The 27,863-nt window shown below is 37.7% G+C and overlaps 1 protein-coding gene across 1 annotated transcript in view; it reads right to left on the bottom strand.

Annotated features, from left to right (window-relative positions):
• Positions 1–6,975: 6,975 nt before the first annotated feature.
• The window catches only part of LOC128651846 (ornithine decarboxylase-like), an 80,103-nt gene continuing 59,215 nt past the window's right edge, over positions 6,976–27,863 (bottom strand). The window contains exons 7-9 of the mRNA XM_053704830.1: positions 23,955–24,096; positions 15,071–15,183; positions 6,976–8,342 (exon numbers count right to left, since the gene is read on the bottom strand). Coding sequence (XP_053560805.1) covers positions 8,058–8,342; positions 15,071–15,183; positions 23,955–24,096 — 540 coding nt within the window. The 3' untranslated portion in view covers positions 6,976–8,057. The remainder of the gene's footprint in view (positions 8,343–15,070; positions 15,184–23,954; positions 24,097–27,863) is intronic.

Raw genomic sequence — 27,863 nt, 5'->3', positions numbered from 1 at the left:
TAAACAATAACAATTAGACTAAAAAAAGTAGACTGTTCTTTTAAGTAATTATGCTTTGACCTTTTACTGAGAGAGACAGATAAGATTAGTATGTTTGTTCTTCCTGTGGACTCAGCCCACTTGAACGGACATGTTCTTGAGTACATTGAGTGGTGATTTAAATTAAAAGATAAACCTAAACAAGGTATTTCCCATACATGAAATACTATGGAGCTGGTATAACCAGTCATTGGAAATACATTTTCTTGTACAGTATCATATTAAAGATGTTTAAATGGTATAATTCAACGTGAGAATTTTCCCTGTATGCACTTATTGATTCTGCTAATCTTCTCTGCAGATGCTGTAGAGCATTGTTTCTCAGCCGGGGTCTTCAAGTACCCCCAACAGGCCAGGTTTTAATTATAGCTGAACCGGTGCACAGCTAAAATAATCAGTTTATGGGTGAGAGCAGGTAAGTAACCATGGTTACTGATCAGCTGATTACTTCACCTGTGCACTGGTTCAGTTATAATGAAAACCTGGCTTGTTGGGGGTACATGAGGACAGTGGTTGAGAAACACTGCTGTAGAGGACATTTCCCTATGTTAATCATTGGGCTGTTAGACACATACACAGTATATTGGAGCAGTCACTATATACCTACACTATTTCTTAAAAGATCATTTAGGTTCTCAGTAAAGTATTCCATCTGACCAAGGTGCCATATCTAAAGTGCATTATGTCACACAAGGAGGTTTGATGGCCCTTCAGGGTCACAGGGGCTTTCTAAAAGGAATGACAAAAGAAAAGGGCAGAATGGAATGCACATAGATTTTAATGGAGGGAAAATTAGCAGTGGCATGGAGACAACACTGCAAGGCATATAACAGAAGTATAGTATCAGGTCCTAAGTGTGATATTATGTTGGATTATAGCCGTGTTCTAAGGAATAATTATGGTGTGAATGACAAAATGAAATACCTATAGACTTAAATAGGATTATAAAAGTGGAATAGTATGTATAGGATATTCCCTTACCCTTTCCTCCCCCCTCTTTCCCCTACTCCCTTAATCATAATTGCTTTATTTTATATGTACACTAACCTAAATTAGAAAATGTGGGTTCCATATTAGTACTATACTGTATTTTTTTATCTAAACCAAACTAATGTATGTACTGTATTATGTATTATTGTTAACGTTTATTAACCCAATAAAAATATTTAAACAAAAAAAAAAGTGGCATGAAAATAAAAGCATTGGGCATATCATATCAATAGTAAGTGCAGTTCTACACAAATACAGCGACCTATAGGTGACATTAAGTGGGGATGTAGCCATGTTATGGAATGACATGGGTGAATGAAATAATGAATCTCCTATAGAATTTAATGCAACAGAGGTATTCAGACAGAAAGCTAAGACATCTCGCATAAATCTTTTACCACTAAGTGCAGTGACATGTTCTAACAGTAAGATTAAGTGGAATTATAGCTATGTTCCATTGAATAGCAAGGGTGAATGCCCATTGATTATGTGGTGGGTTAGTAAACCCATAGATATATCAAATAGATTGCTTGTACAGTTGCTCTCTAGTTACAGTAGCATGTTCTAAGACATTAATAGGTATTACAGTTGTGTTCTGTATAATAACAAGGATAAATTACAGAATGGGATGCCTGTAGACTTAAATGGTATTAAAAATTGAAAGTGCTATAGAAGCAAACCACAAGGCATACCATATACTGTAGTTATTTGACACATGTACAGCCCAAGTGCAATAGCAGGTTATACAAGTGAGATTAAGTGGGATTATTGTTTTGTTTGTGAAAATAATAGAGTGAATGACAGAAGGGAATGTGTGAATAGTTTAAATGGAAGGAATATCATTAAATGAATTTGTATCTGTATTTTTAGAGTAAAAGCACAAAGATTATGTGACATATCAGGGTTCGTTCAGCAAGTCATTTTTTTCTATCATATCAACTTCTATAGGAATATTATTATGTAACTTTAACCCTAGTTATTGTACAGCAGAACACAACATTGGGGTCTATTTAACAAGAGAAGAGCGGACATGATTCGCTGTAGCCAATCGTCCGCCCGACCTCGTTAATGCCGACAGCATACGCTGTCGGCATTTAACATTGCACAAGTATTTCTAGTGAAATGCTTGTGCAATGCCACCCCCTTCTCATCGGCTGCTTGTTAAATTTACCCCTATGATTCCATTTAGAGCACTTCTTTTTCTTTATGCATACTGTATGATTCTACTTAATCTCCCTTAAAAACCACTGCTGTGTATGGGAAGTACCTGTATTTATAAATTATTTGCTATATCTCTGGATTGTGTCTTCATTTGTAATAATGTTCCTACTAAAAGTAATAATGTCAGGCAGTAAAATAATAGTAATTTACTATTTGCTTTCAACTTGTAATAGGCTTACTTCCAGGCGGGCACAAAAGCTTACTTCTGGTGGCGTTAACGAGGGAGCAGGAGTGCAAAATACCGCTCCACTCGTAATCTAGCCCATAAAGGGCTATTAAACGGTAAAAGCTTGCTAGACATAATAATGTATTTAAAGCAAAGATTAGCCTTAGAATAATATGTAGCTGTATTTTTTTACCATTAAATTAGTTGTTTAAATATTAATGATAAAAGTGAAAAAGTTTATTTTTTTCTATTTTTTAATTTTTATTAAAGTGTACAAAGCAGATAGAAAGTGACATATTTGAGATGTAATACATATCAGCAGTTTCTGTCAAGTAAGCAATTAAAGTAACGTTAAGAACCAACCGGTCAAGTCTTAAAGCAATTTAAATAAGCTAAAATGGCACAAGATATGAATGTCTCCATAACAACTCTATTTGTAAGTCATGGCTGTGGAGCAAATAGAAAGAAAAAAATTTAAAGAGGTGGGAACTAGTACAAAAATTGAAAAGGGAGGTGGAAGGTGGAGAGATGTGTATGAAGGGGATGAGGGAGAGACAAGGCAAAAGATCCCACGTTAAACACTCCCAAGAAAATCTTCCTCTTGTCACACAGTGCTGATTAGTTATCAGTTCCTGCATTTTGGTGGGATGTAAAAGTAGATTCCAATACCTTTCTGCTGGGTTCCTAGTGGAATTTGATATCATAAGATAAATTTAGATTTTTTTTTTGTAGTAATCCTCAAGTGTAATATTCCTCAAGTGTTAAAGTGTCCTCCATGTGATCTATCCACCTCCTAATAGTAGGAGTGAGTTGTGACTTCCGTAGCCTAGCTATGAGAGATCTAGCAAAATTTAATACAAGTTGAGCAAGTATAAGGCAATGTTTACTGGGGAATCTAGGTAATAAATTTAATAGTGATAGGGTTGGGTCAAGGTTTATTTTTATACTTGGTCCTAGTAGAATATTAAGATAGTTTTCTGTATAGGACCAAAAGGGTTTAAGTTTTGGACATTCCCACCAAATATGAAGTAGAGACCCCTTCATTTCACAACCCCTCCAGCACAAGTCAGAGGAATTAGGAAAAATGCTTTTAGTGGTGCGGGGGTAAGGAACCAATGTGTTAAAATTTTATAATTGATTTCTAAAAACTTTGTAGATAAGGAAGATTTCCTAGAGTTTCCTAATATATGTTTCCATTCTGGTTCGCTAAGCTCCTACCTACGTCTCTATTCCATCTCACAACATAGTCAGGATATTTTAGGTTCTGAGCATCTAGTAAAAACTTTCTAGCCCAAGACATAGTATGGCAAATTGGTGACTCCAGTAAGTAAAATTTCTCAAAAGGGGTCAAAGGTCTGGTCAGTGATAAAATCAGTGATACTTGAGTTATTTGGTAAATACAACCCCTAGGATACCATGAAGAGCCTGTCTTTAAGTTTGCAATCTGTGGGTAATTTGACTATAGGATCTGTATATCTCAATTTCCAATTATTGAAATTGTATAACGTAAACTCTATGCCCCTGTGTAATTCTGCATTAGGTGACACAGGTGATAGGGGAGTCCTCAACGTATTGATTTTCGGAAAGCTATGAGTGAGAGAGTTCTATAGGTTACATTTGTTTTGATACAATGGATAAGCATGTATCCATGGCATTCAACTTTGTTTTGCAATCCAACATAAGCCCCCTGGTGAAGGGGACTTCAGTATGTGTGAGTCAATAGTCATGATTTCACAGGTCCGTGATGGGGGTCAATCATGGATTCTTTGTAGGCAAACTGAGGAATAGTACGTTTCTAAGTTAAGTAAACCCAGCCCTCCATCTCCCAGGGTTTAATACATTGTTGCTTTATTAACCATGGGTTTCATTTTCCGCCATACATATGAATTTAGTAGAGATTGGGTATGGGTAATAAAACTGGTGGGAAGGCGAATTGGGGCTGCCTGAATCACGTAGAATAGTCTGGGTAGAACATTCATATTTGAGATCTGTAACCATCCCGGCCATGAAAATGGTCGATCTTTCCAAGATTTGGAGGTCTTTTTGGATTTCCCCTATTAATTGAGTGAAATTTAGCTTGAAAAGAGTTTTAGGATTTGGGTTTAGGTAAATTCCTAGGTATTTGAGTGCTTTGTTCTGGGGTTTATATGGGCATAATTTCAACAATTATTAACTGCAAAGTTTAAATATTTTCCAAACTTTCTAAACCATTTTAATACTTCAGGCACAGAGGTGTGCAGAGAAGTCAAGGTGAGGAGAATAACAAAGGATGCAGGAAGTTTTTTTTAACTTTTAACTATTTCTGAATCGTGCATCCTTTGTTATTTATACTGTGGCCGTTTTTTGGAAATGCATAGGCGAGTCCTGTCAGCTGGTCCTGTACAGAACTATCAGAGTTAGAGAAGGGAGTAAGGGAGTGTGACGAAGCCGGTGCACCACGGAGGATGCAGACGGAAGAATCAGTTTGGGATCCTTTGCCTGGAAGCTAATAGGTGAGTAGCTTGAAAGAGGGGCTAGGGACAGAACTTGGTTGCACAACACTACATATAGTTTGCTCTGTTTTGTCTAAACTATTCCTCGGACCGAGCAGTACATCACTCCTGGCAGTTGTATCCCCGCCTACGTACAGGCACCACTGATTATGTGCACCTATTTGGTGATCAGACTCTGGAGTTAACTAAGAGATATAGACTGATACACAGTTTAACGTATTATGGTGACCGAGCCCTCCTCCCTTGTCTACTTCCTGCTTGTGCGCTTCAGCGCACATCACTGATGTAAACATTTTCCTCACTGTTTCCAGTATATAACACATAAGTACCTGATTTTTACCTATGTATGGACTGTGATTTTAGGGTTGCCACCTCAGCCATGTTTTCCTGGACACTTATGAGTTACACATGCTGCAGGGTGTGCAGGGAAGAACATGTATTGTGTTTCTGGACAACATTATTCATATTCCTCCCTGCACACCCTGCAGCATGTGTAACTTATAAGTGTTCTGTATTTTAAGGGACAGGTGGCAACCCTATGTGATTTTGACATTAGATTCCTTGAGAGGTCTGTACATTTGATTTACATATATTATCTCATACATTTCCTGCTGCAGTCCAGAAGTGCACAGAGTCTTTTTTACTAAAGGTGAGGAGAATGTCATCAACATAAAGAAATATTTTGTATTCATTAGGTCCAATATGAAGACCAAATATGTGTGGGTTTTGCCTAATTCTTTGAGCTAGTACCTACATGCTAATAGTGAACAGCAGCGGGGATAGTGGACAGCCCTATCGCGTTCCGTTCCATACGGGGAAACTATCGGATGGCATACTATTGGTTTTTACTTTTTGCTGTAGGGGCATGGAATAGACTTTTAATACAGTGAAGCATAGCCTTCCCTAGGCCAATGTTTTGAAGAGCTGCATATAGGATGTTCCAATTAAGGTGATCAAATGCCTTTTTGGTATCAGTAGAGATAATAAAGTACTCTAGATTCTATAAGTAATGGGTACAGCTATGTTTGAAATAGTTTTCTATTTATCTCTGTCTTTTGTGGAACACAATAAGGGAAATGTATATTAACCAGGCAATAAAGTAAAGTTTTTGTAACTTAGCAAGACCCTGTGGAAACCCACTCAATGTTATTTGTATAGTTTATTTTATTACCTGTTTTATATCTGTCCCTGATTGTTTCGGCAGGACAGTGAGACATGGCGCAGTCCATTACTTTACAGAAACTCCAGGGTATAAATCCCCCCCACATTTTTTAGAGTTATATTACAGGAAAAGGGGATAAAATAAGTAATAAAAGAATATTACAAAGTTTTTTAATTACACATAATTAAACATTTTATATTACAATCTCATAATGTTTAATATTCCTTTAACAAAGACTAATGAATAGATGGGTGAATTCTGTGTAGTGTCTCAAGGCTCCAACAGTTTAAAGGACCACTCAATGCAGTATAATTAAATAATTAACAAGTACATAATAAAAAGACAATGCAATAGCAGTTACTCGGAATAAAGACCCCCTGTATCATGTGACAGAAATTAGCGGATCACAGGCTGGCATACATATACCCTGTGAGCTTGTGCACATGCTCAGTAGTAATTGGTGCCTCAGAAAGTGTGAATATAAAAAGACTGTGCGAAATTTGATAATGGAAGTAAATTGGAAAGTGTCTTAAAACAGCATGCTCTTTCTGAATCATACAAGTTTATTTTGAGTTGAGTGTCCCTTTAATAGCAGATTCTTTCATCCATCTACAGACCCTATCAGTGATTGCTTTTCCAAATTTCAAGCTAATACAAGTAAACCATTTCTTCAATAGTTTTTTTCCAAAATGAACATAGGAAGGGGTGGGGAGGTAGGTCTTGAAGATACTATAAATTCACATGTAAAATATAGTAGTCTTTTTTTTTCTAAGTTAACTGTCCAATGAAATTCAGTGAAATTGAATAATTGATAAATACACAATAAAATAAAAATGCAGTAACACTTACTTTATATTTGAAATTTATCATAAAACTTTATTTTTTACTTTATTGGCCGTTATGTGTTTAAAAAAAGATGTCTACTTAAAAATTCATTGTTTTTAATGTACTAAAAAGGGTTTATATTTCATGCAATAAACAGATAAGATTATACAGAAATGTGTGTTATCCTTTTAGAAAAACATATGCAAAGAAAATAAATAAAAAAAGCAGTACAATTCCAGATACAAACTATAAAAACAATTACATTTTTTGTGATTAACTTATGATTGATCTTGTGATATTCCTTTAGTAGAAACCCCCCAATAGCAAATTAAAATAATTAAAGGGATACTAAACCCACATTTTTTCTTTCATGATTCAGATAGAGCAGGCAATTTTAAGCAATGTTCTAATTTACTTCTATGATCAATTTTTCTTTGTTCTCTTGCTATTTTTATTTGAAAAAGAAGGCATTTAAGCTTAGGAGCCAGAAAATTTTTGGTTTAGACCCTGGACAGCACCTGTTTAATGGTGGGTGCATTTAGCCACCAATCAGCAAGCACATTAGCACAACCCAGGTTGTGAACCAAAAATGGGCCGGCTTCTAAACTTACATTCTTGCTTTCCCGATAAAGATAGCAAGAGAATGAAGACAAATTGATAATATGGGTAAAATAGAAAGTTGCTTAAAATTGCATGCTATCTATCTGAATCATGAAAGAAAAAAATTTGGGTTCAGTGTCCCTTTAAAAAACACAGACGCATATTATACAAATACAAACTAAAAATGGCAGTTTTTGTTTTGGCACTGCAAATGTTAAAAACGTAATGTATATCTAATATCTGAATTATCCATTTTTATTATTCATAAGTAGTTAGGACAATTAATGCATCTTGTTACTGACATATATCTTTGGAAAATAAAGGATATCCACAAGGATGTGATATCCATATAACGGCTTTAGTATCTCATTTTATTATCCAAATATGTCAGGAGATTCTTAAAAATGAACTCTCCATGAATAATTGTATACAAAATTTGAAGATAGAAAAAGTAGGCACATTTATATAATAAAATAAAAATACTGATCAGTAATCATATACAATTGTTAGAATACAGGGCATCTGATGTTGTCACAATAATAGCAAAGAAATAATTAAGCAATTAGCATGTTATTCGGTTAGTGAGCAGGAGGCTAAATGACTCCCTCAGCCTCTGATGTTCCAGTAGTTGCCATAAATCCTTTGTGATCACAGCGTAAACAGGCGGTGGAATGAATCCATTGAAATGAGTGCTAAAGCATATCGAATAGGCCCCTATGTTCTGGAATATGAGCCAGTCTTCAACCTCCAACTCCGGGAGATCCACTTCATTCATCACCTCATCTGTTTCTGCACAACACGGACCCCACAGGATGCTGGAGAAGAATGGCTGGGCACGGTCAATATCCTATGGAGGAAGACAATTTTAGGATAATCCTGTGCATTGAGGCATTTAAAAAAAAAAAAAAGTTAGCGCTGGGTAATTTATTTGTATATGAATATGTTTTGGAATCCAATTTATACTTCTATATTATTGAACTGTAATCTGTACATTAAAGGGACATTAAACACTGAGATGGTAATATAAAATGATAAATCGAATATATAAAAAAATGTTTGCCATATACTTTTATTTTGTCCCCCATTCCTGTAATTCCATTCTGAAATTGTGAGTTTTTCCATTGGCTGCACATTCTAGTGACCTGTTTATAACTGTCTCTAATTGGCAACAGCAGAGGAGGTAACCTAAGTTACAACACGGCAGCTCCCATTCTTTTATAGACACTTAGGGGTAGATTTACCAAGCAGTGGATGCTGCTATCTACCCCTGTACTTTCCGGCTCGCGGAAAATGTAAGTTAAGAAGCAGAGGTCATAAGACCGCTGCTCCTTAACTCATCCTCCACCTCTGAGGTGGTGGACAGCAATCACCCCGATCGGATAGGATCGGATAGGATCAAGTTGATTGACACCCCTGCTAGCGGCCGCGAATGTGCAGGGGTGGCATTGCACAAGCATTTCATTGGTAATTCTACCCCAATAGCTTTACACTTATTTCGTCAATATTTAAGCAGTTAATGAAACTCTAAAAAATACATCTACATGTCATTCTCAGACTAATCTTTTCTTTGCATTTATTTAGTGTTTAACGGCCCTTAAATATATTTTTCCAGTCATGAAAGAAATAAAGATAAGATTCCTTATCTGTAGGAAACATTGCTCTAGAATGCAGTAGTTGTTGTGCATTAATTTTACTGTGAAGAGATGGTTCTAGAACCAGTTGCGTCACTAGGGGGGTGCGGGAGGTGCGGGCCTCACCCAGGTGACACCCTCCAGGGGGTGACACCACCAACATTTTTTAAATTTTATTGAAATTCAAAGAAATACAATGTAGAGATGCATATATTTTTTTATTAGAGGGGCCAGCATTTGTGAACATTAGTGGGATTGGGGAAGTTATAGACACTTAATTTTTTTGCCCCTTGAGCCAGCGCTGCAATTTCCACAAATAGTATTCCCAGCTGCTTTTGCTTGTTTGTACTTTGCTCCTCCTTAGCCCAATTTCACAATGAATGTTGTGGGCGTGCCGTGGGGCTTGCAAAGTTGCGCTGCTAGCCTAAACCTGCCTGCATATCTGTGCTCACTGCTCAATGACGTGTGGAGCAGTGGAGTCACTCACTGCTGTGATGTCTCTCTAAACGGGAACTGGGAAATTATGAGGGGGATGCCTGGCACCTGACCGCATGACTGTCTGACACTGTCTCTAAAGTGAAGGAGCTACGTATGATGCCCACCAGACCGGTACGGTTACGGAACACTAAGTGCACACTGAAGAGGTAGGAGGGGAAGGCGGACAGGGGTCTGGGGGTGGGCAGAGAGCAGAGGTGCTTGGCTATAAGAAGCGGTAGGCACGCGGCCCGGGGCTGTGCACTGACAGACTTGGAACAGAGTCAGAGAGCAGAATTTTCATAGTTTGCGCGCCTAAACCTTTTCTTTAGTGATTTATTTTTAAAATGCTCCATTTATCTTTCATTTGATGCTCTGCTGAGCCAGGGAGCAGCTCTAGGCATGAGCTTTATAATTAATGCAGTGCAGTTTACATATTTTGTGTTTGTGTGTGTGTATGAGTTGTTGTGTGTGTGTGTGTCCGAGTGTTTCTGTGTGTGTGTCTGAGTGTTTTTGTGTGTGTCTGAGTGTTTTGTGTGTGTGTATGTTTTTGTGTGTGTGTTTCCGAGTGTTAGTGTGTGCATCTGAGTGTGTTTTTAAATGTGTCTGACTGTTTGTATGTGTGTGTGCCTGTGTTTTTTGTGTTTGTGTGTGTCTGCTTTCTGGGGGGGGGGGGTGACACCATAACTTACCGCACCGGGTGACACCAACCCTAGTGACGCCACTGTCTAGAACATAACATTTTGGGGAGCTAGCAGATAACCTCAGAGTTAAATATCAGGGCTGCAAGGGGTACTAGTGGGAACCTTATTTTTGTACTACTTATTCCTACATGTATATTTTTAAACCCCCTGTTCCTTCTCTCCTTATATTGTGTAGATTACTAGTCATATAAAGACACACCAGGTGAGGGCAGCTGGTACCTTTTGCGGTATGTGCTACATAATAAAGAGTGGGGCACAATTAACCCTGGGAGGATAACTATAGAGGAAGAACATTTTAGTGTTTTTCCTTCTTTTTATACTTTTTCTCAGCCTCTGTTTCTGGTGATTAAAACAATTAGGAAAAAGCTCTTCCACTGTGAATATAGTTACACACAATGGGGCATATGTATCAAGCTCTGTATGGAGCTTGATGCAGGCTCGCCAGAAACAGCAGTTATGAAGCAGCGGTCACAAAGACCGCTGCTCCATAACCTGTCCGCCTGCTCTAAGCAGGCGGACAGACATCGCCGGAAATCAACCCGATCGAGTATGATCGGGTTGATTGACAGCTCCCTGCTGGCGGCCCATTGGCTGCGAGTCAGCAGGGGGCGGCGTTGCACCAGCAGCTCTTGTGAGCTGCTGGTGCAATGCTGAATATGGCGAGCGTATTGCTCGCCGTATTCAGCGAGGTCTGGCGGACCTGATCCGCAGTGACGGATCAGGTCCGCCAGACCTTAATAACTATGGGCCTTTAGATCAATTTATAACCTATTTGTTTCTCGCACAGAATAAAAACCCTGAGCTACTGGAGCAGAGGATTATGGGTAAGGAAATGCAAATAAGCTATATATGCTTCACTTTTTTGCATTCAAATATCCATTTTAAATATGGATACCCACATACCAGTACAGAAGGGCATATAATCATCCAATGTGTGTCATTAGTTTTGATAAACATAATAATCATATGCCTAGATTATGAGTTTTTGTCGGTAAGGTTGTGCGGGGCTAACAAGCCTTTTTTTCTTACCGCTCACTTAAGCCAACGCTGGTATTACAAGTTCTCTTCAAGCCAGCATTAGCCTCAGAAAAGTGAGCGTTGAGCAAAATTTAGCTCCACATCTACTGTAATACCAGTGTTGCTTACGGTAGTGGTAAACTGGCAAAACGTGCTTGTGCACGATTTCCCCATAGGAAACAATGGGGCTGAGCTGGCTGAAAAAAAATCTAACACCTGCAAAAAAGCAGCGTTCACCTCCTAACGCAGCCCCATTGTTTCCTATGGGGAAATTAATTTTATGTCAGCACCTAACACCCTAACATGAACCCCGAGTTTAAACACCCCTAATCTTACACTTATTAACCCCTAATCTGACGCCCCCTGCTATCGCTGACACCTACATTATATTATTAATCCCTAATCTGCCGCTCCGGACACCGCCGCCACCTACATTATACTTATGAACCCCTAATCTACTGCCCCCAACATCGCCGACACCTACATTATAGTTATTAACCCCTAATCTGCCCCCCCCACGTCGCCGCAACTATATTAAATTTATTAACCCCTAATCTGCCGCCACCAATGTCGCCACCACTATAATACATTTATTAACCCCTAAACCTAAGTCTAACCCTAACACCCCCCTAAATTAAATATAATTTAAATACATCTAAATAAATTTACTACAATTAAATAAATTATTCCTATTTAAAACTAAATACTTATAAAATAAACCCTAAGCTAGCTACAATATAACTAATAGTTACATTGTAGCTATCTTAGGATTTACATTTATTTTACAGGCAACTTTGTATTTATTTTAACTAGGTACAATAGTTATTAAATAGTTATTAACTATTTAATAACTTCCTAGTTAAGATAAAGACAAATTTATCTGTAAAATAAACCCTAACCTAAGTTACAATTACACCTAACACTACACTATCATTAAACTAATTACCTAAACTACCTACAATTAAATTAAATAAACTAAATTACAAAACAAAAAACACTAAATTACAGAAAATAAAAAAAGAATTACAAGAATTTTAAATTAATTACACCTAATCTAATCCCCCTAATAAAATAAAAAAGCCCCCCAAAATAATAAAATTCCCTACCCTATACTAAATTACAAATAGCCCTTAAAAGGGCCTTTTGCGGGGCATTGCCCCAAAGTAATCAGCTCTTTCACCTGTAAAAAAAAAATACAATACCCCCCAACATTAAAACCCACCACCCACACACCCAACCCTACTCTAAAACCCACCCAATCCCCCCTTAAAAAAACCTAACACTACCCCCTTGAAGATCACCCTACCTTGAGACGTCTTCACCCAGCCGGGCACAAGTGGTTCTGCCGGTCTGGATGTCCTCTTCTGGCCGGATAGGATGAAGACTTCGGACCCTCTGGAGGACCACTTGTGCCCGGCTGGGTGAAGACGTCTCAAGGTAGGGTGATCTTCAAGGAGGTAGTGTTAGGTTTTTTTAAGGGGGGATTGGGTGGGTTTTAGAGTAGGGTTGGGTGTGTGGGTGGTGGGTTTTAATGTTGGGGTGGGGGTATTGTATTTTTTTTTTTACAGGTGAAAGAGCTGATTACTTTGGGGCAATGCCCCGCAAAAGGCCCTTTTAAGGGCTATTTGTAATTTAGTATAGGGTATGGAATTTTATTATTCTGGGGGGCTTTTATATTGTGTTAGGGGGATTAGATTAGGTGTAATTAGTTTAAAATTCTTGTAATTCTTTTTTTATTTTCTGTAATTTAGTGTTTGCTTTTTTTCTTCGTTTATTTAATTTAATTGTAATTAATTGTAGGTAGTTTAGGTAATTAGTTTAATGATAGTGTAGTGTTAGGTGTAATTGTAACTTAGGTTAGGGTTTATTTTACAGGTACTTTTGTACTTATTTTAGCTAGGTAGTTATTAAATAGTTAATAACTATTTAATAACTATTGTACCTAGTTAAAATAAATACAAACTTGCCTGTAAAATAAAAATAAACCCTAAGATGGCTACAATGTAATTATTAATTATATTGTAGCTATCTTAGGGTTTATTTTATAGGTAAGTATTTAGTTTTAAATAGGATAAATTTATTTAATTGTAGTAATTTAATTTCGTTTTATTTAAATTATATTTAAGTTAGGGGGGTTAGGGTTAGATTTAGATTTAGGGGTTTATAACTTTAATATAGTAGCAGCGACGTTGGGGTCGGCAGATTAGGGGTGAATAAATGTAGGTAGGTGTCGGCAATGTTAGGGACGGCAGATTAGGGTTTAATAAAATTGAACTACTGTTTGCGAAGCGGGAGTGCGGCGGTTTAGGGGTTAATTTATTTATTAAAGTGGCGGCGATGTCCAGTCGGCAGATTAGGGGTTAAACATTGTAGTTAAGTGTTTCCGGTGTGGGCTTGGTTTAGGGGTTAATAGGTAGTTTTTGGGTGTTAGTGTACTTTTTAGCACTTTAGTTAAGAGTTTTATGTTACGGCGTTAGCCCATAAAACTCTTAACTATTGACTTTTATATGCGGTAGGAGTCTTGCCAGGAGAGGGTCTACCGCACACTTTTTCAGGCGATAATAATACCGGCGTTAGGCAAATCCAATTAGAAAGATAGGATACGCAATTAATGTAAGGGGATTTGCGGTAAGCTAAAATTGCGGAAAATAAGTGAGCAGTACACCCTCTCCTGCCTGACTCGTAATACCAGCGGGCGTTAAAAAGCAGCGTTGGGACCCCTCAATGCTGCTTTTTAAGGCTAACGCAAGACTCGTAATCTAGCCGATAGTTTGTGAGTCAGCAACATATTAAATAACTCTAAATAAATCAACAATTTTGATCTAGAGGTTAAGGAATGAATAAGAAGATATGGGGTTTGTTTGGGTGGGGGGTTGTTTATAGCTGTATATACAGTGAGTGACAGCTGGAAGCTTATTTTGGAGGGGAATGATTTTTGCATATGTATGGGTGTAGTCATTAAGATGCACTTCAAATGTGAGTTTTCATAAAGCTCTTGAAAATATCAAATGCAACATAAACTTTTATATAAATCACTTTGAGAAATGATCATTGTGGGTAAAGTATCCTTTAAGGAACCTATTGTAACATCTTTGTTACTGTCAGCAAAGAAGGGTTAAAAAAATCACTGTCTTATGTGTTACTGGCATGTGCGTTTTAAAACACTGCCCTGGGTATGTTAGTTGCAGCCACTGGGGTAAAAACTATGCTTTGTGCTTCTTGTTTTTTTACTGGTAACCCAAGGCCGTGTGCTACTGGAAACCAAGGGGAGTTAAATAACTTCTGTGTGTTTATGTTACTGGCAGCCAAAATCATTAGTTGTATGGTGGGATCAAATATAGAACTTTAGTGCCATTGTGTGACCCCCGCCTTACACCCATGCTCAGTTGCCCAGTATTTTTTGTATTTTTTTTTAGAACAGCTGGCAACCCTAGCAGTGGAATTTTGTTGCAGTGTGAGGAGCATTTATAGGAAGTCACCTTGGTATGTCATCTTGAGTCCTGGACTCTCAGAATTGATCAGAATGCATCTCCTCAGTTTACAATTTTTGAAAATATTAAACATATATAGAGCACTATAACAATAATAAGAGCTGCTGCAACATTCTGAACTTCAAATACAGATAATGATTTCTATTCTTCCTCTGTAACCTCTCAGAGGATACAAATCCTTATTATGACATCTCGGTCCCAGGTATATTATTATTATTACTGTCTTACTAACTATATCACATTGCAGAAATCACTTACTTTTTCTGGTATGGGAGTCAGTTTCACAGGCATTAAATATTTTTCCAAGAAGGACCCAAAAACTCCATCATTTAGATGATAAGCAAACCTCCTTCTATCTTTTTCATTTACTCCTGTGGAAAATGATATGTTATTATAGCAAATATGTTTATCACTCTGCACAACTGTACATGAGGCTCAAAGGCATGTTTTGGCCTAGACTAACTAGAACGGCACCTAGAACACAAGGATATAGAAGGGGGCAGCACATGCTGAGTCTAACTCTATGGCATGATGCTTATATGCACTTTAAATGTTTTATTTGTTAAATATGTTTTATCCAGGGGTCAAGTCCTACAAAAAAAGTGTGGCAACTCACTAAGACTTCCACCCCCCACAATTAATATTATATCTATACACTAGACATGTGCATGGCGAAAAAATTCGGTTCAGTTCGGTTCGGATCAATTCGTTTTTTTCGAATTTCGGTTCGGATTAGTTTCGGATTTATTCGGATTCGAATAAATTAGGCTGGATTCAATTCGATTCGGTTCGGAAATTCGGAATTTCGGTAAGTGTTAGGTGGGATGTGCTGTGTATTAGACTAGTATTATGTAGTGTATATTAGGTGTAACCCATAGCAGAGTGATATAACCTAATATACTGTACAATACTAGTGTAATCCATGGCCATCCAAATCTACCGAATAAATCCGAATTAATTTGGATTTATTCAGTAGATTCGGCACTATTTTAATTCGGAAATTCGAATCGATCCGAATCCCGAATTTACAGAATTCGGCCGAATTTCCGAATCAATCCGAAAACGAATCGCACATTTCTAATATACACTTTGGTTAATGAAAGCAAATTAAATCTAATGAAAGGTTGAATAGTTGCCTTTGGGCCTGAGAATCCTCCTCTGTCACAGAGTCGCACCCACTTAAGGTGCAATAGTCCTATTTCTGCTGAGGGGAGCTAAATAACCCCAGAGCAAGCCACACAGAATGTAAGCACCATGTGTTACACACACTGGGGGCTAATAACACGACAGTCTTACATTTTCCGTATTGTAGGAATTGTTTATGCCCATTACTAGTGGATCTCACCATCCCTCTAACCAGATAGTGCTCCAGCTCCTCCCACCAGGAGCAGCACTGTTTACTGAAGTGTTTCTGTTCCCTGTCCAGAGGGAACTTAGTTCCTCTTGCAAATATAGTGCAGGAACTCCGTTCCCATGCGTTCCTGCTTGACTTGACCCCTGGTTTTATCTATCTATCTATCTATCTATCTATCTATCTATCTATCTATCTATCTATCTATGTATCTGTTTCTATCAGAGTATCTATCTATCTATCTATCTATCTATCTATCTATCTATCTATCTATCTATCTATCTGCTTGAGTATCTTTAGTAAAACCTCTCCACTTCGATTTACATAAAGGAATTAGAGGGATCTACAGGGAAAATAATAAATGTTCTAATTTAGCAGATCATTTTATTATTGCACAATTGCCGGACTATATCTATGTGTGCAACCACTGCATTGGGGTTAAATACATAAGTAAAGACATGGCAGGTCAATCAAACACATAGTTAAACAGTCATTGTAAAGTAAACATTCCATGTTATAAATCATTAGACAATATACTGTCTTTATTACTGGTTCTATATAGCTATGTGGTTAACTCCTGCAAAGACAAAGAAGGTAATTTAATCAGGAGTGAATATTACACAACCCTACCAATCACTGACTGTGTGCTGATTAGAAGTTGCAAGGTTTGTTACTTTGAGAAGGACTTTACCTATGTATTTAAAAACATACAGCTAGATTACGAGTTGTGCGTTCGTGTTAACGCTGAAAAAATGGCCATTTCAGCGTTAAAACAGCACTGCAGCCATTACAAGTCTTGTCGGTATAGCTGTACCGCAAGCCTTTCAGCCTGTAATGCAACGTCAGTCCCGCACGCGTAAAAATTACGTTTTTTTCATGGGACTTCCATAGCGCTGCCATTACAAGTTTTGCGGTAAGGCTAAAAAGCTTGCGTTGCAGCCTATACCAACAAGATTTGTTTCGCAATCTGAGAGCAGTAGTTAAGAGTTTTATGCAACAAAACTGTTACATAAAACTCATAACTAAACTGCTACAAAGTACACTAACACCCATAAACTACCTATTAACCCTTAAACCAAGGCCCTCCCGCATCGCAAATACTATAATAAAGTTATTAACCCCTAATCTGCCGCTCCTGGCATCGACACCACTAATAAAATTTATTAACCCCTATTCCTCCGCTCCCCGACATCGTCGCCACTATAATAAAGTTATTAACCCCTAAACCGCTGCCCTCCAGCATCGCAAACACAGTGTGCCTAGAAGAATATAGCTGCACCTCACTGACGAGGCCCACAATAGGCCGAAATGTACGTCTGGGGTTTTGCTGTTTCTCTCGTTCAGAGAGGGATTGCTTGGTATTTCGGGGGTGTACAGTTAAGTCAGGATCAGACTGAACAGCCAATAGAATTTCAGAAGCTCTCATCCTATTGGCTGTTTTGAACAGCCAATAGGATTTGAGTAGCTCTCATCCTATTGGCTGATTTGAATTTCCAAAATCTATCTACCTGTCAACCGCCAACCCCCACCGCAATAACTAATAAAATATATTAACCCCTAATCCGCCATTAACCCACATAGCAATATGCCTAATAAATGAATAAACCTCTAATCCGCCATTCACCCACATCGCCTAATAAAACTATTAACCCCATATCCGCCATTAACCCACAACGCAATAAACCTAATAAAACTATTAAACCCCTAATCCACCAAACCCACACAACGCAATAATCCTAATAAATCTATTAACCCCTAATCTGTTCAAATCAGCCAACAGAATTTCAGTAGCTCTCATCCTATTGGCTGATTTGAATTTGAAGAATCAAATCAGTCAATAGGAATGCAAGGGACGCCATATTTAAACGCGTACCTTGAATTCACTATTCAGTTTACAGCGGCGATCGTACAAAGAGGATCCTCCATGTTACATGGCTCCGCGGTTGCCGGTCCTACTCCGCGCTCATCTCTGCTCCGCGCCGGCTTGGTCCTGGATGAAGAAGGAAGATGTCCCCCTTGAAAGAAGATGTCAGCCGCTTGGAAGAAGACTTCACCGCCTGGAACAGGACCTTCTCTGCCATACTTTAGGAACGGTGAGTACCTATTTGGGGGGTTAGACTTAGGCTTTTTTTATTTTTTGGGGTTTTTTTTTTTTTAGATGAGGGATTAATTGGGCACTCTTAAAATAGCTGAATGCCCTTTTAAGGGCAGTAAAAGAGCTGAATGCCATTTTAAGGGCAATGCCCATACAAATGCCCCTTTAGGGGCAATGGGTAGTTTAGGATTTTTTAGTGTTAGGTTTTATATTTTGGTGGGTTTGGTGGGTGGGGGGGGGTTTACTGTTAGAGGGGGGACTTAGTATTTTTTAAGGAAAAGAGCTGTTTTACTTAGGGCAATGCCCTACAAAAGGCCCTTTTAAGGGCTATTGGTAGTTTAGTATTAGATTAGGGGTTGTTTTTATTTTGGGGGGCTTTTTATTTTCATAGGGATTAGGTTTAATTTTTTAATTTTTGATAATTTGGTTTATTATTTTATGTAATGTTAGACATTTTTATTTTTTGTAATCTTAGATTAATTTAATCTTAGTTTTTTTTTTTTTAAGTAATATTAGCTTTTTTATTTAGGAAATTGGGGTTAATTTAGGGGGCTTAGTAATTTAATTTGTTATTTGCATTGTGGGGGTTTGGCGGATTAGGGGTTAATAGTTTTATTAGGATTATTGCGTTGTGTAGGTTTGGCGGATTAGGGGTTAATAGATTTATAAGGTTTGTTGCGATGTGGGTTAATGGCGGATTAGGTGTTAATAGTTTTAATAGATACTTTGAGATGTGGGTTAATGGCAGATTAGGGGTTAACAGTTTTAATAGGGACTTTGCGATGTGGGTGAATGGCGGATTAGGGGTTAATACATTAATTAGGTAGTTTGCGATGTTGGGGTTGGCGAATTTAGGGGTTAATACTTTTATTAGGTAGTTTGCGATGTTGGGGTTGGCAGATTTAGGGGTTGATACTTTTATTAAGTACATCGCAATGTGTGTGAATGGCGGATTAGGGGTTAATAGTTTAATTAGGCATATTGCGTTGTGGGGGTGTTGTCGGTTTCGTGGTTAATACTTTTATTATTAGTTCCGATGTGGTTTTGATGGTGGATATAGGGGTTTTACGTGTCGGGTTTATTTTTGGGAGGCGGGTTAGATTATGGGAGATTTTACATTTTTTTTTATTTTCTTAGGCGCCGGCAGTTTCTAAAGTGCCGTAAGTCACTGGCGACTCTAGAAATTTGTATTTACACTCATTTCTGGACATCACTAGTTTATCCGACTTACAGCACTTTATGAACTGCAGGCGGGGTTTATGTGATACCCCGATGTGCAAAGTGAAATTACGGGCGGCGCGGGTTGCAGCAGTTGCGCTGAAGCTTGCGCCGCATATGTAATCTCGCCCTAGGAGAGTGCTCCCAATCAATCCACTCTACATAAGAAACTTGCAAGGAAATGTGAATCACCTGGCTCACAAAAAAATTCGCGGGGAGGCTCAAATCCACTGAACTAGTGATCGGAATTGCCTTACTAGCCGTATTGGACTCTACCAACTGCCATGAAACGCTGTGTGTTTATTCAGCTTCCAAACTCTCCCAACAAGGATGATGTCATCAGGCTGTGCCGACCAAGGTCCAATGCAGTCAATGACGGTGATAGTTCAGCAGGTCTGGCTAAGGATACCATCCCCATCTTTAAAACTTCAACACTTTATTGAATACAGATTAAAAAGGAAGCCAGGAGGCTCACATACAAAAAGGAGTGAAGTACATGAACCAGCTTACGTGCTTCGGCCAGAAGGACGTAGTCATATTTTGAATGCTTGCTAAATCCCTCTCCACATAGATTTCTATGGAGTACGATACAAAACCCTGTTCTGGCTTTCGCTCAAATGCTAACCCAAAGGTGTACTAAGCCAAGTGTGCTACAGCTGAAGCGGTTAAGAAATAGTTTCAAATAGCAATGTTCAATTGTATGTGTGTATATATACAGTACTGTGCAAAAGTCTTAGGCCACCACCTGCTTGTTGTTTTAGCAAAGTTTTAATGACCATCCATATTTATTTTTCGGTCTCTTTATTAAGATACAAACAGAAAATACAGGAAATATGTACACAAAATATAAATAAACACAATTTTCAGAACAAAATGGCTTCTTCAGGCAAAGTCAGTATTTAGTGTGACCTCCCTTGGCACTAAGCACATCTTGACCTCTTTTGGGGAGACCGTCCTGAAGTTTTCTGAAGTAATCTTCTGGTATATTATACCAGGCTTCTTTCAGCACTTAACAACTAGATTCACTAATTGTATAAAGAAATACAACTGAGTTTATAGTAAAGAATTCCACATCAATTAAATGAATCTTAACTCTCAAAAAAAAAATATTCGTCATATAGTGTAGAGACGTATCCTAATTGTATTAAAAAGTTCCATTATCATTCATACTTTACAGTTTTTATTAGATTAAACTAGGAACCAACATTCATACTGTAGCACAGGCAAGTGAATTTAAAACACTAAAACCTTGTTTAAGGATAATCACCGGTTTGGCTCAAAATAGTCAAAAAATGATAAGTATGAGCCCACTTGTATAGTAACTAAACGTAGACTAAGCCCTTATAATCCGAGGGCTGGATTACTTTTAACCATTAACAGTTAATCTGGTGGGCACCATACATAATTATATATTATTTGAGCGATATAAGTATACGTTTTTAAACAGAGGCTAGCAATTTAAAAACAACAAACAGGAGAGACCCCAGCAGGAGTAGCCGTGTCTCTCCTGTTTGTTGTTTTTAAATTGCTAGCCTCTGTTTAAAAACGTATACTTATATCGCTCAAATAATATATAATTATGTATGGTGCCCACCAGATTAACTGTTAATGGTTAAAAGTAATCCAGCCCTCGGATTATAAGGGCTTAGTCTACGTTTAGTTACTATACAAGTGGGCTCATACTTATCATTTTTTGACTATTTTGAGCCAAACCGGTAATTATCCTTAAACAAGGTTTTAGTGTTTTTAATTCACTTGCCTGTGCTACAGTATGAATGTTGGTTCCTAGTTTAATCTAATAAAAACTGTAAAGTATGAATGATAATGGAATTTTTTAATACAATTAGGATAAGTCTCTACACTATATGACGAATATATTTTTTTTGAGAGTTAATATTCATTTAATTGATGTGGAATTCTTTACTATAAACTCAGTTGTATTTCTTTATACAATTAGTGAATCTAGTTGTTCTGTTCTAATTTAGAATCCACACCAGATGTTGGCTCTAGCGAATAAATATAATTAAGGGATTATTTAAAATCCGAAGGTATAATTATTGTGTTATATACATTAGAACAATATCTGTTACTAATTAACTCTACAAAGATCCCTAACCCTATATGTTCTAAAGTTCTTTCAGCACTTCCCAGACTTCTTCTTTAGATTTAGGGTTTTTTTCTTTTCTTTTTCTATCCAGGTGGTCCCATACTGCCTCTATAATATACAGATCTGAACTCTGTGGAGGTTAGTCCATGACTGTCAGTGTTTTATCAGCTGTTTTTCTCTCCAAATACAGTATGATTTAACTGCATTAGCAGTGTGCTTGGGATCGTTATCCTGCTGACAAATAAAACCATTCCCAATCAGGCGCTCCCTAGAAGGAATGGAATGATGGATTAAAACCTGTCTGTACTTTTCAGCATTCATGATACCATCAATTTGGACAATATCACCAACAGCACTGGCAAAAATGCAGCCCCAAACCAGGACAGACCCTCCACCATATTTCACTGAAGGCCACAAGCACTCATTTTTCCATCTCTCTCTAACTCTTCTTCTCACATATTGGGGCCGAATTATCACGCTCCGAATGGAGCTTGATGCCCCTGTTTCCGTGCAAACCTTCAGGCTTGCCGGAAACAGCAGTTATGAAGAAGTGGTCTAAAGAACGCTGCTCCATAACTTGTCCGCTGCCTCTGAGGCTGTGGTCTTCAATCCGCCTGATCCTATACAATCAGGCTGATTGACACCCCCTGTTAGAGGTCAATTGGCCGCGAATCTGCAGAGGGCGGCATTGCACAAGCAGTTCACAAGAACTGCTTGGTAATGATAAATGCTGACAGTGTATGCTGTAGGCATTTATCGATGTGCGGCGGACATGATACGCTACATCGTATCATGTCCACTCGCACTTTGATAAATTGACCCCATAGTCTTTGGCATTTTGAATGGAATGATGTGATTGAAAGTTGGTCTTACTAGCAAGCTTCCAATGAATTAAACTCATACCACATGTGTATGTAATGCTCAAGCATGTCTTGCACAAACCTGGTGTAATAGACATTATAGCAGTCATTTTGACATAAAATACTAGGACAAATACAGGTGTTAGCAATGACATTAATAAGGGTTCCATTCCATTTAGGTTTACGAGAGCCAGGTTCCCCCTATTGCTCAAGTGTAAGGGAGGTCACACTAAATACTTACCACTTTAGCCTATAAAAGCATTTTTTTCCTGTATTTTCTGGTTGTAGTCTAATAAAAAGACTGAGAAATAATTATATATGGTCATTATACCATTGCTAAAACAACAAATCTAATGGTGGCCTAAGACTTTTGAACAGTACTGTGTATATATATATATATATATATATATATATATATATATATATATATATATATATATATATATATATATGCAGCACAATAACTTGTTAGCTTATTCTATAGCGACTTACTACCAGGGAACAGCCTCTTTTAGTCCAATAATGCTTTCCACAGAGAAGAACTTTCCTGAAGTAAAGCAGTCTGATTCCACCTGACAAGGTCAGTCCAGCCTTGAAATACCAAGTAATCCCTCTCTGAGCAAGGAAAACAACAACACAAGACGATCATGTCAGCCTTCATTGGGCTTTTTCATTGAGGTGCAGCTATATTCCTCTAAGCACATTGGGCCCATCACGATTAGGGAGACTTCCACAGGGTCAAAATACAAATACATACAGAAAGAAAAGCTAGCTCCTAGTCATTCATTGCTGCTCCTTGGTCTACTTGGTTATGCTTTTCAAAATAGGATACCAAGAGAACAAAACAAATTTGATCATAGAAGTAAATTGGAAAGTGGTTTTAAATTGCACGCTCTATCTGAATCATGAAAGTTTAATTTGGACTTTACTGTCCAATTAAAGGGATATGAAACCCCACATTTTTGTTTTGTGATTCAGACAGAGCATGCAATTAAAAAAAAAAAGTTTCCAATTTACCTCTATCATCAAATTTGCTTCATTCCCATGATATTCTGTGTTGAAGAGATACCTAGGTAGGCATCTGTAGCACTACATGGCAGGAAATAGTGCTGCCATCTAGTGCTCTTGGAAATGAATAACATTCTTGAAAAACTGCTGCCAAATAGTGACCCGGAAATGGGCTGGCTCCTAAGCATATGTCTCTGCTTTTCAACAAAAGATTACAAGAAAATGAAAAAAAAATGATAATAGACGTAAATGAGAAAGTTGTTTAAAATTTGCATGCTCTATCTGAATCATGAAAGAAAAAATGTGGGTTTCATGTCCCTTTAACTTCTTCACCTTGAATATAGTTGTAAGAATACAGCTCTATACTCCCTAAATAAAAAAGGACCAACCCTACAATATGCATCTTTATTCTGTTTTGTAAACTGAAAAATGCATAATGCTGCTATTACAATGCACAGCTGTAAGTGATGATGGATGCTCAATCAATGCCGCCTTTTACTCACCTTTCAGCTCCTTCTTTGTAATAATATTGATTGCTTCTGTAAAAGCTGATGCCACATAGTATCTCCCAGGTTCTGCAATGATTTCAAAACCCTCATCACATGGAAAATAGTGATCCAGAGATTCCATAATTACTTCTGCAAACTGATGACAATTATGTAGTTGTATCAATAGGAGGTTTACATTACAAATATGAAATCTAATTATCTATAAAAAAAATACACTTTACTTATTTTTCTTTCTTTCTGTTTCTTCTTTTTTTTCAATTTTCCATTGATTATTTGTGTTTTGATTTTTTTTTAGTTTTTTTGGGGGGTGAATGCAGATTGATTAAAGATTATGATTTAATATTATTTATGATATTTCTTTTTTTATTCATGGTTTTCATTAAGTTGAGTTAAAGGTATATAATACAAAGCTGACAAGAAAATGTCACCTGGGCATCTCTATGTATAAAGGGAAGATATTTTACCTCAACATTTCTTTAGCTCGCCAGAGTAAGTGCACTGTGAACAGTTAGAGCTGCTGCAAAGCTGCAAGTTAAAAAAACAACAACAAAAAACACAATAGCCAATCAGCATCAGTAGTCCTGAGGTCTTGCATTGCTTTGCAGTGATCTCATGAGGTTTCACAGTAAAGTTCCTTAAAGGGACATTAAACACTTTGAGATGGTAATATAAAATGATAAAGAAGCTATTCCCAGGTGGTAACTGGACCTTAGAACAAGCCACTGAGCTACACCTCACTGACGAGGCCCAAAGGAGGCTGAAGCGATCCTCTGGAGTTGCCAATTTCCTTATTCAGAGGAGAATTGCCTGGTATTTCGGGGAGGACTGACCTTGTTAGGCAGAATCAGACTGATATACTTCAGGAAATATTTCCTCTATGAAAAGCACAATTGGGCAATAAGAAGCTACTCCCAGGTGATAAATGGACCGTAGAACAAGCCACTGAGCTGTTGTTCATTCCTGGCTGACTGCTTCTCTTTCTGTTTGTATTTATAATATGATAAATTTATTTATATATATAAACTCTGCAATATACTTTAATTATTTATTTTGTCTCATTTTCCTGTAATTCCTTTCTGAAATTGTCAGCTTTTCAGCTCCTGATGGAGATGGATGTCCAAAATCAGTTACATTCCATACAGCCACTGGCTGCACACTCTAGTGACCGATTTATACTGTAACTGTCCCTTACTGGCCACAGCAGAGAAGGTAACCTAAATTATAACATGGCAGCTCCCAATGTTTTATAGACACTAGTACTTTACATTTGTTTTTATCAATATTAAACAGCTAATTAAACATGACTGTGTCTGCACATGCTAGATACACACTCCCTTGGAAGTCCTGGGACTAAAGTCTCTTTACAGTGGGGTGTACATACTTGGGAAAATTTAACGTAAATATCTTCCTATTTTCATAGAGATGTTCAGGTGATATTTTCTAGTCATCTTTTTTACAGCTATGCTGCATCACCTTCAAGTGCTTCAGCATTTGGGTATCATGGCCCTTTAAGAGGAAAATGTTAAGAGAATACACAGACCTCACAGAGATCTTTCAGCTATGCCCATGAAACACCCCTAGTCAGCCCAGTATCAAAGCTTCCAACTCATTTAACAATATGAAAAACAATTTGTTTTGAGTTTCATATTATAAGTATGAATTTTAAATTTGTTTGACATTTGCAGTGTACAGTATTTTATTACAATGTCTACAGTGTGCATTAAATAGCTATTTTTCTTTGTACTTTCAATAATAATTTATTTTTTTCCATTAAATACATTTTTTACAGAACTATTTTGTTATGAATTTCAATACGATTTAACAATGCGATTTTTTACTGCTTGTTTTTACTTATTTTTAAAACATTTCATATGATTACGATTGTAATTCCACCAGGGGCTTCATAGCACTGGCAAAATATCTTACAGAATCTTGCAAGCCCAGAGATCAATGGATAATATGCACCTAGATTACGAGTTTTGCGTTAACAGGGGTGCGGTGCTAACAAGCAGTTTTCCCTCACCGCTCACTTACAGACAGTGCTGGTATTACGGGTTTTTACAAACCCGGCATTAGCCGCAGAAAAGTGAGCGGAGAGCAAAATTTTGCTCCACATCTCAGCTCAATACCAGCGCTGCTTACGGTAGCGGTGAGCTGGCAAAACGTGCTTGTGCACGATTTTCCCATAGGAATCAATGGGGGAGAAAAAACCTAACACCTGCAAAAAAGCAGCGTTCAGCAATTAATGCAGCCCCATTGATTCCTATGGGGAAATACATTTATGTCTACACCTAACACCCTAACATGAACCCCGCGTCTAAACACCCCTAATCTTACACTTATTAACCCCTAATCTGCCACCCCCGACATTGCCAACACCTACATTATATTATTAACCCCTAATCTGCCGCTCCGGACACCGCCACCACCTACATTATACTTATGAACCCCTAATCTGCTGCCCCCAACATCGCAGACACCTACATTATATTTATTAACCCCTAATCTGCCACCCCCAATGTCGCCGCAACCTAACTACATTTATTAACCCCTAATCTGATGCCCACAACGTCACCGCCACTATATTAAAGTTCTTAACCCCTAAACCTAAGTCTAACCCTAACCCTAACACCCCCTAATTTAAATATAATTTAAATCAATCTAAATAAAATAACTACAATTAACTAAATTATTCCTATTTAAAACTAAATACTTGCCTATAAAATAAACCCTAAGATAGCTACAATATAACTAATAGTTACATTGTAGCTAGTTTAGGGTTTATTTTTATTTTACAGGCAACTTTGTATTCATTTTAACTAGGTAGAATAGTTATTAAATAGTTATTAACTATTTAATAGCTACCTAGTTAAAATAAAGTCAAATTTACCTGTAAAATAAAACCTTACACTACACTATAATTAAATAAATTACCTAAACTAAATACAATTAAATACAATTAAATACAATTATCTAAAGTATGAAAAAAACACTAAATTACAGAAAATAATAAAATAATTACAAGTTTTTTAAACTAATTACACCTAATCTAATCCCCCTAATAAAATAAAAAAAAAACAAAATAATAAAAAGCCCTACCCTATACTAAATTACAAATAGCCCTTAAAAGGACGGGGCATTACCCCAAAGTAATCAGCTCTTTTACCTGTAAAAAAAAGTACAATACCCCCCAACATTAAAACCCACCACCCACACACCCAACCCTACTCTAAAACCCACCCAATACCCCATTAATAAAACCTAACATTAACCCCTTGAAGATCACCCTACCTTGAGAAGTCTTCACCCAACCGGGCCGAAGTCCTCAACGAAGCCGGGCGAAGTGGTCCTCCAGACGGGCAGAAGTCTTCATCCAAGCCGGGCAGAAGTGGTCCTCCAGGCGGGCAGAAGTCTTCATCCAGGCGGCATCTTCTATCTTCATCCATCCGGCGCAGAGCGGCTCCATCTTCAAGACATCCGACGCGGAGCATCCTCTTCAAACGACGTCCAACTGAAGAATGAAGGTTCCTTTAAATGACGTCATCCAAGATGGCGTCCCTTCAATTCCGCTTGGCTGATAGAATTCTATCAGCCAATCGGAATTAAGGTAGAAAAAATCCTATTGGCTGATGCAATCAGCCAATAGGATTGAGCTTGCATTCTATTCAATCCAATCAGCCAATAGAATGCCAGCTCAATCCTATTCAATCCTATTGGATCAGCCAATAGGATTGAACTTCAATGCTGCCTGGATGAAGACTTCTGCCCGTCTGGAGGACCACTTTGCCCGGTTTCGTTGAGGACTTTGGCCCGGTTGGGTGAAGACTTCTCAAGGTAGGGTGATCTTCAAGGGGTTAGTGTTAGGTTTTATTAAGAGGGGAATTGGGTGGGTTTTAGAGTACG

The sequence above is a fragment of the Bombina bombina genome, chromosome 3, assembly GCF_027579735.1.
Source record: "Bombina bombina isolate aBomBom1 chromosome 3, aBomBom1.pri, whole genome shotgun sequence".
NCBI classification, from domain to species: domain Eukaryota; kingdom Metazoa; phylum Chordata; class Amphibia; order Anura; family Bombinatoridae; genus Bombina; species Bombina bombina.
This window is presented reverse-complemented; position numbering and strand designations above follow the sequence as displayed.